The 16,929-nt window shown below is 44.0% G+C and overlaps 1 protein-coding gene across 2 annotated transcripts in view; it reads left to right on the forward strand.

Moving 5' to 3' along the window:
* The window catches only part of LOC138467648 (lysophosphatidylserine lipase ABHD12-like), a 981,794-nt gene that overhangs the window by 311,245 nt on the left and 653,620 nt on the right, over positions 1–16,929 (forward strand). For both annotated transcript variants that reach the window (XM_069607824.1, XM_069607823.1), the window contains exon 2: positions 7,026–7,150. In XM_069607824.1, the coding sequence (XP_069463925.1) occupies positions 7,026–7,150 (125 nt within the window). The remainder of the gene's footprint in view (positions 1–7,025; positions 7,151–16,929) is intronic.

Below are 16,929 nucleotides of genomic sequence, written 5' to 3' on the forward strand. Positions count from 1 at the left end.
CAGTGCTTATTGCTATTAAGGAGTTTCAATTGTGCGATGAAGTGGGCGTTTTTGTAGATGGCAAAGTTTCAATGAAACAGTGACCTGGGGAATGAGCTAGCATCACTAACAAAGAGATATCATTCACCCAGCCTTCCTCCTATCTTGAGGAATATTCATTCGAGCCATGTGCGAATCAAGAGTTATGGTTTAAACAGCGCAGGCCAGTTATTGCTAGTAATACATTTTTTTTTAACCAATGTGGCGCAGAAGTTCTGGAGTTTTTTCACATTTAAATTAATCACATAACTGGTTAGACTTTATACCGTTGAACTCCAGCCATTTGCGACAACTTTGTAATATTACTTAGTTGGTCCAAAGTAATATTTTGGAATTCATCAATTGGACGCTGTGAATTGAAAGTGAATCTAGCTTGCATGCACGCAGAAAGATAAAATGTTAAACCCACCAAATGTAAAACCATACATATATATGGGGAACTCATGAATCTCACAAATGAAACGAGAACATGGTAGTTGGGACCCTTTTTGCAAAATGTACTTTGACTTTTAAACTAACATTGCCAGGTTTTCAGAAGGCATGTGAACAAGTAACTTCAACCTTCATGGTCAGTACAGCTGTAGAAAATAGCCATGAGTTTTTATGGTTGGATAAGTATCATAGATGTAATCTCCTGATGCCTGAGAGCATGACCGAAGGAGTTTCGTTATTTGTTCTGGTCAGTAGTAAAACGCGGAGTAAGCCAGTGCTTATTGCTATTAAGGAGTTGCAATTGTGCGATGAAGTGGGCGTTTTTGTAGATGGCAAAGTTTCAATGAAACCGTGACCTGGGGAATGAGCTAGCATCACTAACAAAGAGATATCATTCACCCAGCCTTCCTCCTATCTTGAGGAATATTCATGCGAGCCATGTGCGAATCAAGAGTTATGGTTTAAACAGCGCAGGCCAGTTATTGCTAGTAATACATTTTTTTGACCAATGTGGCGCAGAAGTTCTGGAGTTTTTTTCACATTTAAATTAATCACATAACTGGTTAGACTTTATACCGTTGAACTCCAGCCATTTTCGACAACTTTGTACTATTACTTAGTTGGTCCAAAGTAATATTTTGGAATTCATCCATTGGATGCTGTGAATTGAAAGTGAATCTGGATGATAAATGAGTCGCCCACAAGACCAGCTGTGAAAAAAGCCAATTCTCTATTTTAGTAATGAATTATGTTTCAATACAAATGTTTAGCCATGTGTTAATGTCATGACATACTACAGATGAATCATAAGAAGAGGTATGTTATGAATATGATCTGTAGATGATTATTAAGATAAGATTTGCCAATCAAAATGTAGGAATTGGTGGGGGGGAGATGGGATTTATTTGGAGAGGGTATGGGAGTGTTTTAACAGTTGCAAAACTGCAAAAAAGATGTGAACTGATGTGGTTTATTCAGACTTGTGAAAGTTTGTTCCAGCAGTACCAGCTAACTGCTCCCTGGAGAATTGTACAATAAACTTGCTTTATGTACAACTGTTACTCACTTTTTAAGTGGTGGGCCTGTTTGGATTAAGGTGATTAAAGGCCCATCCGCACAATAGCCCTCTTTCGCTCATACATCCACTTCAGTCATTCCCTCTCCTAATCACACTCACTACTCTTTCACGCACACTCGCAACGCAGTACAACTTGCACCAACTAACAGTACCTTACCTGCTCCAAAACTCGCCTTCACACTCCACTCCCTTCCTCCTTCCTCCTGCTGGTCCCTTGGCCTGCCATCCCCTGCACCTCCTCTGACATCACCCGAGCAGCCCAAAATCTCCTGCTTCCTGTGGGTTCTTTTATCCCTTCCCCTGCTTTGATTGGTTATCTGGCCAATCTGGCACTGTCTTTCCCGCACGGGAGGGATTATCATTCCAGAAATCTTTAAAGGGTGGTTTTAAACCGTACCCCATTTTTCCACAAGGTTCCGTCGTGCTGCAATAATGATGGCCTCTGCTGCATAGTGTCCAATTTCGTGTTAGGGGACAGTGGCTCGGGGTCACCTTAAGATAAGTATAATCCTTGTTGTATTTTATGTCCACAGTGGTTTAGGAATGCTGTACCTGGATTGCTACAGTGTGGTTAGAGGCTAGTGTGCGGTGTCCGTAGGAGCCACGCTGTAACACCAGCTCCGCATTTGATAGCTCCCTCTCTCTTTGCAGTGTTTGTCTGCCCCTCCCGTAGGACTCATGGTAGGAATACAGGAGTTCTGGCTCTTTCCATTGGCTTTTTTTCCCTGGTTGGGTTTTGGTTTGGGTTAGCATGGATCGCTAATGGCTTGTTGTTCTTCAGGTGTTCCCTAACTGTGGCTTTTCTGGAATTTAGTAAAAACAATGAAGAACTTGGCCAGCACATTGGATAAGAGTCAGATTGTTGCTGCCTGTGTGCAGACTGGCACTTGGGCAGGGGACACCAATTGGGGCCCTCAACTGCCACCGCCCCCCCTCAGGGGTAGGACTGGCTCTAGATTCTTCCGATAGTTCCCTCACCCCAGGAAGAAAGGGGCCCCATCCTCTGTTGACAAGGTCATAATACTGAACTTGTGACTAGCCATAATGATGCCCTTTTCTGCTGTTGCTGCATTAGGCAGTTGCTTAAAATTGCCTCATTGTAGTACCAGCCCAGCTTGTGAAAAATGCTTTTAACCTAAAAGCACTAACAACAGTGCTCTTGAAGTCTTTCCAGATGAGCCCTGGAGAACATGCCACCTTAGCTTGTAGTTGCAAACTTCATCTCCTGACTTACGATCAGACTGTATTCTGCTTCACCCATATAAAGTTTCCAAGAGAAAACTAGCAAGTGATTTTGTGAAGCCTTGACACCTCCTGTTATGCAAAATGTGAGAGTTAAACAAGGTTGCATTACAGCACCAATTTTCTATAACCTTTTAATTTCTGATCTCCGGGACTGCCTGGCTTGGATTAAAGCCTGCCCCCCTAAAATTGGTGACTCATTGCTGGGTACTACTTGGTCTTGTTGGACCACACTTTTAATGGTATTCAGTATACTGCCAGAGGCCTGTGAGACTATGCACCGAAAAATTGATTAGTCATTAACAAAGATAAAACCCAAATTATGCTATTTACAGCAAAGCAAATAGCAAGACCTAGACTTCTGATTTTGAACACTGAGATTATGTATACTCCAGTATATAAATACTTGGGGATAGAGTTCGAATCTAGAAGGGGTTTTAACATCTGCATTATAACCAGAGTAAGAAAGGTGGCTCAACTCACAGCACTGATTGGTCAGTTTGCTAGGAAAAGGACAGGCTATTCCCTTCTGGGTATCGGACAGCTCTACATGCAATGTTTGGTCCCGGCTGTCATCTATGGATTGGAAAGTTTAATGGAAACTGACCTCGACTGGCTACAACCTATTGAGGGTAGATTTTGGAGAAAGCTATTGGGTCTACCAAGATGTATCCATATGGCTATCTTGAGACTAGAATTAGGTATACACTCTCTTAAATGTATATGTTTGAAGAAGAGAGCTATTCTAATTATAAAATGGATGATTGGCCCTTCAAATCCTCTACTAAATACTTTGGGCATCATGATCCGGAGATCGGAAACAAAGTCTGGGCAGGGGAATGGCATCACTTTGCAAGGAAATTGGTTGGACTCCTATTTGGGGTAAAGACAGTTCCAATCTTCGACGGCACATTATTAAAAATCTGTATTTATGGGACTGGTGTGAAAACCTAAACCATTTGGGTTCCCTGAAAAGTAATACTTTTGTAACCTATGTTCTCTGCACCTATGAAAGGATGCAACCCTATCTAGCATGTTGCCCATAGAGGGCATTGAGGAGATTTATTCTCCTATTGCGAATCAACAGGCTTCCTGTGCTCAACGTAGTGGGCCCTTCTATATCCTTGCCGACACCAGAAAGCTCTTGCCGGATCTGTGGGATCATAACTGTTGATGAGACGGCCAGACATGTCCTCACTAAATGCACCAGCCTAGAGCAGGTGCACCAGAAATATCTTAGTAAACTTGTCCACCACCAGGACTCGATTAAAGGTTCTACATTTTGGAAGAACTGTATAAACACGCAAAATAGGAGTAAGCATATTGCCCCTTTTATGGTCTGGAAGGTGGTGGAGACATCTATAAATCTTGCTTAGAATGGAAACCACAAATACATCTGACTAAATATCCACTCCAACATGTGTAACACAAATGTGTAATCTATAGGCGTATTATTTATATCCCACTGGGAAAAGTAATATCAGGGATACATGCAGTGCATAGTCTGTATTGAGGGTCCCTATGAGCCATGGCGAAGGATGGCAGAAAGATTGGTGAATATGTTATGGGTAGATGAGGGTTCATATGTTATATCTGACTATGATTTGAGTACCTGGAGAATGGTTTGTTGTATGTAATTGACACTCAATGTTCCACGTATTATTAGACACAGAATTAATAATGCTAATGTTTCTATCTTGTACAATGAATATGAATAGTAAGGCTGCGGTCTTGGTTTTTAAGGTTTTTAATGTTTATGATATAGACTCTGCTAGTATGATATGTATTGCTGTTTGTATTGCTATTTGTATGATATTTATAATACTAGTATCACCATATACTATGATATGAATGCATTTGTTTTGTAGTATGTTATTTATATGATGAATGTATATGTGTATAGTTTTAATTTAAAACTACAACGCATTAAATAAATAAAAAGACTTGAGGATTTGTTTGCCTAATTACACCCCAGCAGCTTTTCTGAGACACCAACAGCAAAATTAAGTTTTCACTTGACATGTGAATTTGTCCTCGATCAACTTCAGACAAGATTATCCCTCTTAATAAAAAGTGTCCTTTATTCATACAGCCGTAGTTTTAAGATTTGTGGCAATTAATCTTCATCGCCTGAGATGTCATTAATACAAGTGTTCTGGCTGGTGTTGCACTACCTTTTCTTAACAGAGCCATCCACTGTCCCTTCCTCCTGAGGAAAGACGCTCAGGGGCAGGTCCTGGCGAGCAGTCAAAGTATTGTCTAATGCCCAACGTGTTCTTTCCAATGAAACCCTCCCAGAGAATGGTGTTGCTTCGTGAGTCACTTATTGAATAGTTGGATACCTTAATTCTGTTCAGTCTAGATTCTTACCCCAGTGTGGGGGATGTGGCGGTCTCCATTTCGGATGGAGTATGAATAAATGGTGCCAGGGCCCTGTTGGCCCTGCATCTTTCGGTGCCCTTCAACAAAGTCAACCACTTCATCTGAATGAATAGATTGCAGCAAATGGGGATCCAACATTGGGAATTTGCTGCTTCTAATCCAACATCAAACACTAAACTGGGGTAAACCCTTCCTGGCAGATTGGGAATTTGCTGCTTCTAATCCAACATCAAACACTAAACTGGAGTAAGCCCTTCCTGGCAGATTGGGAATTTGCGGCTTCTAATCCAACATCAAACACTAAACTGGGGTAAATCCTTCCTGGCAGATTGGGAATTTGCTGCTTCTATAATGTCTTTGCTTCACCTTCCCCATGGCTGCTCACTGCTTGGTTCCCATGACTCCAGATGAGATGTAGAGGTGGCGGTATTTGACTCACTAGTTTTGGAAGTAAAAGGATGTTTCAGGGAGTAAAAAAAAAAAAAAAAAGTACATCATGATCGAGTGGTTTATTTTTTTAGTTTTGGCTAGTAAAAATACATTTACATTTGAAAACAAGTGGTGTTTTGTTGTAACATATTCTTCCCCTGTGCCCACTAACTCTGTAATTTAAAATGCTTCTTTTAACTTTGGTCCTCTACAGACCGGATTCATAATAGATCATGCAGTGCTGATGCTCTTGGTCTGAGCATGTCGACAGTGCACTGCACTGCATCTAACTCTTTCATTTTCATTGAAAACATGTTTTTTTATGGAAGTGTAAAGCCTTGTAATTTAACTGGCAGTGCCATAAAGCCTATTCTCACCTCTGAGAAAACACACCTGGTTAATAAAGCTTGTCACACTTTTCGAGTCTTGGCCTTCATAGTCGACAACGCCCTGGGTAGGAAAGAAATAGATACAAAGGTTATACGGTAAGGCACTTGGAGCCCCTATCTGCAGCAAGCACGCTGTCACTCAACCTTGCTGTACAGATAAGTGAGTAAGTGAGTAAAGGGTGGAACTGAAGGGTGTGAGACACGCTGGCCTTTCTAAAGGCAGAGCCTTTGGCTCATGGGAAAGCAGTTCCTGTATCTTTGAACCCACTATACTATATTTTTAGTTTTGGTTGTTGTTTGCGGCAACTATAAGCCACAACTATTTCATTGGAGTGCAGATAGGAGTGAGATGGGATTTGAGAAGGGGAAAAAAGCTTTTCTGCATGGTTTAGTTATTTACCCACCCATTGCTATCCCGATGATCGGTCCTACACACCACCTGCCTCTCGCCAACCAAAGCACCCTCCTGGGATCTCTGTGAGCTAGCTTGATCATGAACGAACATCATACTTTATGCTTTATATGGCCTTCCAGTGTTATGTTTCAGCAGTCTTCGAAGAGTTAAACATTGCTGCCCTAAATGAGCCCCACTGTAATGAAAATGTCTTAACCCAGTGTTCCTTCAGCCACTTGATTTTCTAACTATGTTCCTTGCACTGACGTCCTATTAAAACAAGCATTGGCAAAGCAAATAGTTTTGGTCTGTATGTAGGTTTTGGTCATTTACTAGGCACTGCGATCACCCCATATTTCAGCTTTTGGCATCTTATTGACAGGTAGCACCATTTTGGCAGTGCCTTGCAAATGCCTATCTCATCCCTACACAAATGCCCAAACTGTTGGCTATGTCAGCGTGTGTTGAGATAGATTCTGATACCACTCACTATCTGGTAATGTTCACACATGCTCAATAGATGGGACTGGACATAAGAGTAAAACTTAAGTGAAAGCACTACTGTCATTTGAAAATTGTAGTCATGTGATGATACAATGGCAAGGATTATTTTTGTGACCATATGTTCTTTTCTTTGCAGGCGGTATGGCCTCTGGGTTCGATTACGAACGCTGCTAATGTGTATGATAGGACTGTATATAGCCATTCCAGTAGTTATAAAGGTTTGTCCTGCTATCCAAGCGAAGTTGGTGTTTTTAAATTTTAGTAAGTATGCTCTTGAATTTTGTTTACTTTTAAACTGTCACACCTTGGGAATAACACAAATGATATTTTCAATGATTATTTCATAGTCCAACAAAATGTGTTGTAATGCTAAATGTCAGTTCTTGTTACACTTTTTGAATTGACATACACCGTTTAAGCCTTTCTGAAGCATATTTGTATTGGTTCATGTTGTAGGGCTCTTCTTTTATAAAATAGGAAAAAAATGTAAATCTTCAATATTTACAGCACACAAATAATCAACCATTGCTTCATTATTGAGCCGACATACATGAAACCACTAAAACAAATCCTGCATTATTTCTATTTTTAGGGTTTTGTCTATTTCATAATGCTGTCTTCAGTCACCTATTCCTCCTTACTACATTCATACAGAAGCTTCCACCCTATCTGTTTATTTACCACTTCCATACAAAGTTGCTTTACCATGCTCCTGTGTTCTCCTGAGTCCCATGCCTTTTTCTCCATACTCCCTTTTGCACATGCCCCCTGTGCCAACAGACATTTCCTTTCTCCATATGAACAGGGCTGAAACTATGTTTGTGCATTTCTTTCCCTTTGGATAATTTCCAGGATAATGGCCTAAGACGAGTGGTGTGCATGTTTTGTGGGAGACTTTTTCATATTATGTTTGAAATGCCCGGAGTTGGACCGCGCTTGGGCGCACAGTTTATTATTTTTTTTTTTTGCAACTCGATTGGTGGCCATACCGTTTCGCAGGCGGCAGGTTTTCCATCACCACCTTCCATAGGAATTGAAGAAATGCTTGGCAACTAAACTGGTGAACACATTTCGAGTCTGAGACATCCCGGCCAAGTGACACCTTCCTCTCACCCCCCTGCTTCCCCAGCGGCACTCAGTTGGGAGGTGGATGGCGGCTCTTTTCTTGTGCCATAAGGCGATTTCTCGCAGGGTCTTCCTCCACCCACCCAATCATTCCTCAGCATGAATTTGGGGATTATGGAGTGGCTCTTTGTGGGGGTTCCCACCTTTGCCCCAGTGGAGACTGGTGTCCTTTAGCAGTACTGGCTTCTAAGCCAGACAAGACAGGAATTCCCCTACACTCTGGTGTCTTCAAAGAGGTCAGAAAATTCACACCTTATTGGGTTACTCTTTCAAGTTAAAGACTGGATGGAAAATTCAGGGTAGTGTCCAAGGACAAATAGTTGTGCCTGGCATCCATCCCTCTACCACATTCTGCAGTTATGCTGGTGGCATTGGCACATGGTTTACATCATTCTTTTCATCATCGGGTCAGCCCTTTGTTGGTCCCCCTTCAGGGAAAGAAGATAAAGCCCTGAATGCGAGGGCAAAGAGTGTGTACTGCAAAAGTGTGAGCAACACCTCAGGTATGTCAGTGCAGATGCCATCATGGCAGCCTGTAATGGTGAACTGTTTTAAGACCTCTCTGATTTGTAACTCGGGCCTGGCACAAGTTTGCTGGCTTGGCACGAGTTTGGAAGCAGTAGTTCCTGTCTCGTTTACTGAAAGCAAAAGTGTTTGCACATGGCATGTTAGAAGCAGCTGCAAGTCACATGAGCACTGTTGCAGACGTACAGGTATGGGTTGGCTGTCTATAGTAATGCCTGCTCTGCGGCAGATCCAGGAGGCATAGAGTAAGTTCAAGCGGGTCTCCTAGGACAGGCTGTGGTTGTTGAACCTGTCCATTAATGACTAGTATGAAGGCCAATGCAGTAGCAGCCAAATCATATGCTATTACTATACTGGCTTCCACGCCTTTTACCTTCCTTCATCTCTATAAGAGCAGCTGAGGCAGAGCTTTTCTCTGGCTTTTGGGCAAGATTCCAAGGCAGAGAAAGGCAAGATTGCCAATTGATGCCCCTCTTTGGAGGCCCCAGAGGTTGTGAAACCTTCAACACTTCAACATCTTCTGGAGAAGAATTGACATTCTCCAAGCCCAGTGATGCAGTACTCTTTTGCACATTTTGCAGACTCGCTAGACAGGGAGGTTTGCCAATATGGCTTTTCAGAGACTTTGGTAGATGCATAAATATTTGGACGATGGGTCCATTCGTGCCAGTTCAGAAGCAGTGCATTGCTCCTACAGGCTGCTCTGAATTTCATGTTTGCACTTGGCCTATCAATCAATGTCAAGAAATTTCATTGGCTACAGAGCTACCATCCTTTGAACATAGGACTGATTTGGAACATCCATCTTGACAAACAATTCAGGGCATGAAACGTCTGTTCTCAGATGTGCAATTTGACTTATGTCTCACGTCAACATTTCTGAAGCCTTGCAACTGATAATCTTGTGACTGTTGGTGGTTCCTTATGCACGACTTTGGATGCATGAGATGTAGAAGCAATTGGCAAAGATATGGTTCCAGGAGACCACTCTCCATTTTTTCAAGTGCAGGTTACTGCTCTGGTCACGATGGACTTGCATTGGCGTATTCCAATTGGAATCTCCTTTTATGAGTTCCTGTCTTTCTTCTGGATCACCAAAGACTCATCGCTAACTGGTTGGTGCGTGACTCTGCAGGACCTCTAGGTACTAAGTTTGGGGGGCCCTTTGGGCACAGAAGCTCGCATCAATATGCTGGATTTCAAGGTGATATTTCTATCTATGAACGCCTTTCTTTCTTCCATTGCAGGTCAAAGAACACCGATTTTCATAGACCCTAAAATTAGAATGCTTAACTTGACAAAATATGAATACCAAATCTCCTTCTCCGTGCTGGTTTGTTCTCAACATTTGCACTGCTGTGTGGCCAGGCATCTCTTTTCACTGGCAAACCCAACCTTTCAGCAGAGCTCAGTAGCTGTAGCCATGCGCCTGATGATTGGGAATGGTTACTGCCTGTTCTTCAACAGATGTTTGCCCAGTGGGATCCCCACCCGTACAACTGGACTATTTATTCTTTTCACCTTTTGGCATACAGAACAACAAAAGATGTCTTTGTTATGCATCTTAGAGAGGTCAAGGACATGCTCACTGGGAGACGCTTTCCTTCTTCGGGACCGGCAGTTTCTGCATGAGTGTTCTCTACTTGTACAAGGTCATTCCCAAGGTGACATTTAGCTCCAATTGTCTCTTCATCTTCCTATCCCCTCAGTGGCCCCTCTTCAACACCTTCCGTTTAGGAGGGACCTGCTATAGCAAAAGGAGAGTCTAAATCTCTACTTTTCCACTCCGTCTCTAGCCTTAGGAGCATTATCCATGCAGTTCTGATCTTTTGGCCTTTCTGTAGAGAACATGAGTTATCAAAGCTGCCAGGAAACAATCAACCAAATCTCAATACACAAGCAGATTGATGTTCTGTCATTGATATGTGGATAAAAAACTTCACCCCCAAAAGCTTTCTTTGTTTGACCATGTTTTCTTTCAGGACACATTTAGCCGACTATTTGGATTTGTAAATGGTCTTATTTATCAGCTATTGTGGCTTACTTCACCGTAGACTGTTACTGTTTCCTTGTTCTAAAAACTTTTATAATGGGCTCTCAAGACTCAACCGATTCGGTCTGCCCCATCCATCTTGGGATTTGAATGTAGTTTTTTCAACAATCACTAATAAGCCTTTCTATCTGAGGGCCTCAGAATAGTGACTTGGATGATGTGTTTTCTGGTGATGATTATGCAGAATCTCCAAAAGGGTTGCATGAACAAAGACCAAGATGGTGATGCAGACACAGCCTTCCTGTATCCCAGGGTGGTATGTGAGTTAATCCGATGGTTGGCAAGCTCTGCTCGGCAAACCCAGCTTTGTTGAATAATTACATTTTGCTACACGTACTAAGGAACACATTTGTTTGTCACCTACTTCAAGGCCTTGCTGGAGTTGAACACATCTATGGCTAGCAAAACATAGCTTGCTGGATTGTCGTGAAAATATTTGAATGCTACAGACTATTGAGGGTTCCTCCTTCTAAGGACATTCATACTCAGTTAGGCAGTGCTAAATCAGCCTTGCTGTGCTTCCAGGGACCTGTTTGCTTGAAAGAGATCTGTGAGGTAGAACATTGGACCACTTACTTTTTGCCAGCACTGTTCTTTGGACTCTAGCTCCTGTGCAGATAATCATTTGGGTGAGCTGTTTAGTGCCATCCACCACGTTGGCTTATGGTACTTTTTAATCCCCCATAATTATGGAGGAAAAGGTCTGCGACCTAGGGGTAAGTAAAAGTTCTCCAGCATTAAATCATATAGTTTTACATGCTTATTGCGTTTTCATTAAGGCTGAAGTGGAAATCCACCCACTTATGCATTTTACCTTTTTCCTACAACATATATGGTCACATCCAGCCCTACAGATAAGGTGTGCATTGGACACTTTTACTCTCAAAGAAAAGGCAAATACTCCCCAAAAATGTAAATAGGGAGTAAAAATACTCCCAACAAAAATCGGGATAAGACATGTAGAACATTTTGCCCCTGCTTCACCCACACAGGTCCATGTATAAGGAAATATATGTAAGGAAATATATGCATAGGAAATATCGAGGCTGAGTACCACAAAAGGAAATACACCAAACACGGGCTATAAAGATTCACAGATCTTTAATACTGCGCAGTTACAAAGAAACACAGATCTGATACAGATAGCTATCTGGCTCTCAACACCCCGCAATGAGTACCAGCCCGTCAGAGTGAGGAGGGAGAGTGCTGGACATCTAAACATTCTGGTTTTTATATATTTCTAACAATATTGTCCAGCCCTTTTACATGTTAATAATCTGTGGTCTAGAGTTTGTGCCGAGTTCACATACAGCTTATATAATAATATGCAGAAGGATTACATGAGTTTGCATTTCCATCAAGTTACGATGGCGATGTATATTCTTGGTTTCAGCAGTAAGCCTAAATACATATCCTAACACAATGTAGTTCTGCCAGTGTCCACCCTTGGCATTTGCACAACATTGTTGTCGATGTGTATTCGTGGATGAGGCTTGTTAGCGCAGACAATCCTGGGACAACAAGTCATACTTAGTACAAGATCTCATTGGCTAGTCTAAACAGTCGGCCCTCGGACAGTCTAACCATTAACAGGACTGAAAGTTCAGGAAGGCTTGGTTGCAAGTTAGAAACACTTTCCACCATTTTAGAACAGAGAATCATACAAACAGAAATCAAAATGGCGGATGATTCTAAAATGGCGGCGAAGTCGATCTAAAATCGGAACTTTACAAGAGCGACTAGGCTTAGGCCAATATAAATCAAAAGGAGGCATAATATGATTTCCCGTTTAACACATGAATATGTTTGGACCTGTAGTGCATTTAGTAACACAGGAAGAGACTACTATTATTACTGCCTCATCGGAAGAGGTAAATATGTATATTTTAATGTGCATAAATAACCAGGTGCAAAAAATAATAACTACAAAAAAAATTCTGTTTTCTAGTTAGAACATATTGTTACTCCCTTATAAAATACGCCCATTGAAAAATGGAATCACATTTGTACTCCCTAAAAATCATTTTGATCTGAACTTTAAAAAATAGGGAGTAAAATACCCCCACTTCCAATTCTTATCTGGAGCACTGGTCACATCATTAGTTATGTTGAAGTCTTATATATTTTCTAAGGCCAGTAACGTTTGTTTGATCCCAACTACAACCAGCCCTGCTAACCTATCTTCAACCCTGTCAGCTGACGCCTCAGATTGTAACCACACGTAAGGGTGTCGGGAGACCCTCTAAAGAGTTTGGCTCAGTGGTCACTTTTGCTTTTGCTTTAAGAAAAAAAAGATTATTTTATTAACTGGCCTGATTTCCCTGTGCTGTGGAGCTTATCTGTGGAGCTTATCTCAGGGCAGATTCAGTTTGGGAACTAGTGCTTACTGTGACAAGATTCTCAATAAGCCTGGGATTGACTGAACTAATTTATAACTTTTTATTGTAAAAGTATGTAGAAAAAGAGGCAATTGTGGTTTCCAGATTGTCCCTGTACCCTTTCCCTCAAACTTGAAGGGGACTCTCACCTCCCTATCACAGGTTCCCTAATCAGAAACGGCTTGCTTAAAGATCGGTTTACTACTGCCATGCTACCCCTGCTTGCTAATTCTCTCCCTTGCCCTAGCGAGGCCTAAAGCCCTATCTTTCTATATATTACTCCCTCAGGTGCCAGGTGGGGTAGTGGGGTTGTCCTTGCACCCTTTTCCTACCGATGGCCATCTCTTTTTTTCCTCACTTGCCTCTCTCTACCCTTCCCTCCTCCCCCTCTCTTTCCCTCACTCTCGCTCTCTCTCTCCCCTGGTCTTACTGCTCTCTCCCTTCTCCTGTCTCAAGTTTCCTTCAGCCAGCAATGTGGTCAGAGGGGTAGAGCAAAGCAAACGGATTGGGGAGTGTTCCTGGGTCTCCCCTGTTAATATGATTATGATTGGTTATTTATAATGCACTTAATACCCAGAGGTTTCTAAGCGCGGACCCGTGGATCAAACCTGTGTTGCTCCGCGTTGTCTTGCTCCCAATGCAAGCACGTTGCCCCTGAGCTATCCTCCCGAGACTAACTAATATGAGGTCCCTTGCCAGCTACAGTTTTGCTGCTGCTGCACTGCTCCCCTATAGCCCGTCTGGGGTTTGTGGGGTGGGTGTTTGGTGCCCCATTCTGCTTCTGAAGAGAAACACTGTTAGGAAATATTTCTCTTTTAGGCAACTTTCCCTCCATATTCTATGGACCACCAAACTGTTTGCTTTTGTTTTTTAACCTGCCCTGACTTTTTACAGAGAAGTGAAGCCTTCAGCTTCACTTCCCTGACCTTTTGCTCATTTTGTCATGCGGAAACCGATTAGTCCTTCAGACTATCAGTATTGGGAAATTGTATCCCCTTTGTCTTTTACTTTTTACCTGTTTGGGTAATATTTTAACAGTGCACACAGCATCTTACAATTCAGTGCACTGGGGGTTATATCTCCTAGACTTTTACACTGGAGATTTTTGGTTACTTGTATATGTGCCTAAAGACTAGCTGGTGGCAGCAATCACATCTTTACAATGTTTGCATTCTTTTTAGTGTGCACATTTGCCTTTACCGTACCTGGCTACTAAACATTGCTAGTGCCCTAAAACGTAGATTTCCTGTTTGTCCTTTGTCCATATTGGTTTCTGGCCTTCTTCCTGCCTTCTCTGGTCAGGAAATCCCTGATATGGTACTACTTTTGCCTAGGAAAGCTGCAGCTTTCGCAGGCTAGTGCATGCCATTTATGTGTGGACCCAAGAAGTGGGTGGGACTGTCTGGTCCCATTGCACAACTGCAGTGCCAGATAGACTAGTGTGCATGCATGAGTAAAACACATAGTGGTACTGCTGGCTGAGTGAGTGGTGCAGATCATTGCCATTGGTGGGCTGGCTTTTGCCATGAACCTGGATTTGTTGTAGCCATGTATCCTGTGTAGCTGTGCAGCCGACTAAAGACCTGTGGACGACTCCTGAAGACTCCTGGCAACCTTTCCTGCAACTCCCTGTGAAGCCCTGCTGCACTACCTCATCTGAGAAGGCTCTCTGTGGTGCTTCGACCCTTGGACTGGTGGGTTCAACCAGTCTCTGTGTCTTCCTGCAGCTTTGAGCCTTTGTAATCGTCCCTGGACCACCCGGTGGACCGACCAGCTCTGAATTAACTAGCCAGAGGTGTCGCCGTTCTGTGTTTTTGCCCGTACCAAGTTCTACAAGTTGCCTTCTTGCAAAGTTTCAGCTTCCCAGCACTGATGGTTCCCCAGCATGGGGTCTTGATGGATTCACATGCTCATAAATATTTCCAGTTGTCAGGCTTGAAATCCTCGGGAAAAAGAAAGCATTTTAGATTTAAAGTTAAAACTGCTCATCTCCTCTATAGCCTATCAGTGTTGTTTGGGCCATACTGCCCCCAGCCAATGACACTTGTCCTCCTAAGCTTGACTCCAGGGCCTGTCACTGGCACCGCCGTCATCGAGGCAGTCAGCGGTGCGAGCCCTGCCGATGACAGCCACATCCACCAGGACCGCCACTCTATCGACGACTGTCATCCTCACGACGACCGCCTCGCCTGGGGTCGCTCTACCTCCTAGACACCCATCGTTGGTCCCGACCACGATCCCATCACCGGCTGCACGATTCCTGCCCCGCAGGCTCTTGTTGCCGCCTCCTTTCTGAAAGATTTGGATCGGGTGAGAGAGTTGCCTCCAGCTACGGAGTTTCTGCCCAGGCCTACCGAGGCTGTCGCTCTGGCTCCTTTGGGTTTCCCCAGGAGATCAATACATATCTGAACCAGTTCTGAGGAGCATCTGCCTGAAGAGTTTTACTCAGACCCGAAAGGGGGCCAAGGACCCCTGCCTCATAAGGGATCACTGCCCTATGAGCCTTACCAGCCGTTTAGCCATAAAAGGGGCTTGCGCCCAGCTCCTGCTCTGGCTGCATCACCTGAACCTGCTCCAAGGGACATGTCCCTGGACATTTTAACCACCTTTCATACATCGGTGCAGTTTCAGCAGCGGCTGCCTGCTGCTCCTGTGCTTGGTACAGCCAGAAGTCCTCAAAGGCCTCATCAGTGTCAGCCGACACTGCCCGTAGGACGCCCGTTACGCCTGGGCCAGTGCAAGGGGCCCTGCCCCCATTGGTGGAGGAGTCAGTTCACACAGATACTGGCACATACACCAACACCACTGGCACTCACACAGATGAGTATGATGACTACGTTCCAGCAGATAGGGAACCACCGGATGTTGACGAGCCCAACATGGCTTCACCCCTGGACAAGACTGGCTCTTTTCACTCCATCATCTCTAAGGCGGCCAAACTCTTCAGTCTGGTTCCAGAAGAGAAGAAGAAGGGAGTCTTCCTTTTTCAGGGGAGAGAGTCCGCAAAGAAGACTATTGTGTTGATCCCGTTGTTGGACATTTAGGAAGATGGATTGGCAGTCGTGAAGGCTCAAAATACCATGCCAGCGAAGCGTGACAAGCTGGAGAAGAAGTACCGGGTCCCATATTCGGCCCCTAGGTGTCTCAGGTCTCAGCCTTCTCCGGACTTGGGGGTATCTGCCGCCGCCAGGAAACGCTCATCAAACCAGGCAGGCAAGAAGCTTGATGCTGCTGGCAAGCACATCATTACCGCAGCAGCCTCCACCATCAAGGCTTCCATCGCCCTCGCCATCCTGTCTAGGTACGACAGGGAGCTGTGGTACAAGCTTAGGCATATCCTGGACTTACTGCCTGATGACAAGAAGACTGAGACCTTGGCCCTATTCCAGGAAGGAGAGGTGGCTTCAGGCCACGCTCTCGCAGTCGAGCTTGACATAGCAGACTCAGGGTTCCACAAAATGGGGAATGGTGTGGCTCTCTGGTGCCAGGGATGGCTGAAGGCCACACATTTCTGCACAGATGTGCAGACTAAAGTCATTGCCATGTCGTTTGGCAGGGACAACCTGTTTGGAAAGGTGGTGGGTGACGCTCTCCAGGCCATCAAAACCAGCACAGAGACGGCATGCTCTCTAGGGACCCTGCAGCAGAGACAGTCGTCCTATTGTTCCCCGAAGGGAAGAGTCTCCAGGTCCTCCAAAGGGTACACTACGCCCTATCGTTAGCCTTCCCGCTCCACCACCCAGGAGGCCCACAGGGGTTGATCACAGGCCTATGGCAGTGGCAGCCAAACAATGTTGTCGTTGTCGCTGTTTGCTGTCCAGGACACAGACTCCCAAGCAGGCCTGAACTGACCATGGACCTTCACCCCCACTTTCGCACCCCATTGGGAGGCTATCAAATTCTGCCGATCAGTGGCAAAAGATCTCCACGGACAAATGTGTGCTGGATGTTCTTCAGCA

The sequence above is a fragment of the Ambystoma mexicanum genome, chromosome 4q, assembly GCF_040938575.1.
Source record: "Ambystoma mexicanum isolate Mex_15411 chromosome 4q, UKY_AmexF1_1, whole genome shotgun sequence".
NCBI lineage: Eukaryota > Metazoa > Chordata > Amphibia > Caudata > Ambystomatidae > Ambystoma > Ambystoma mexicanum.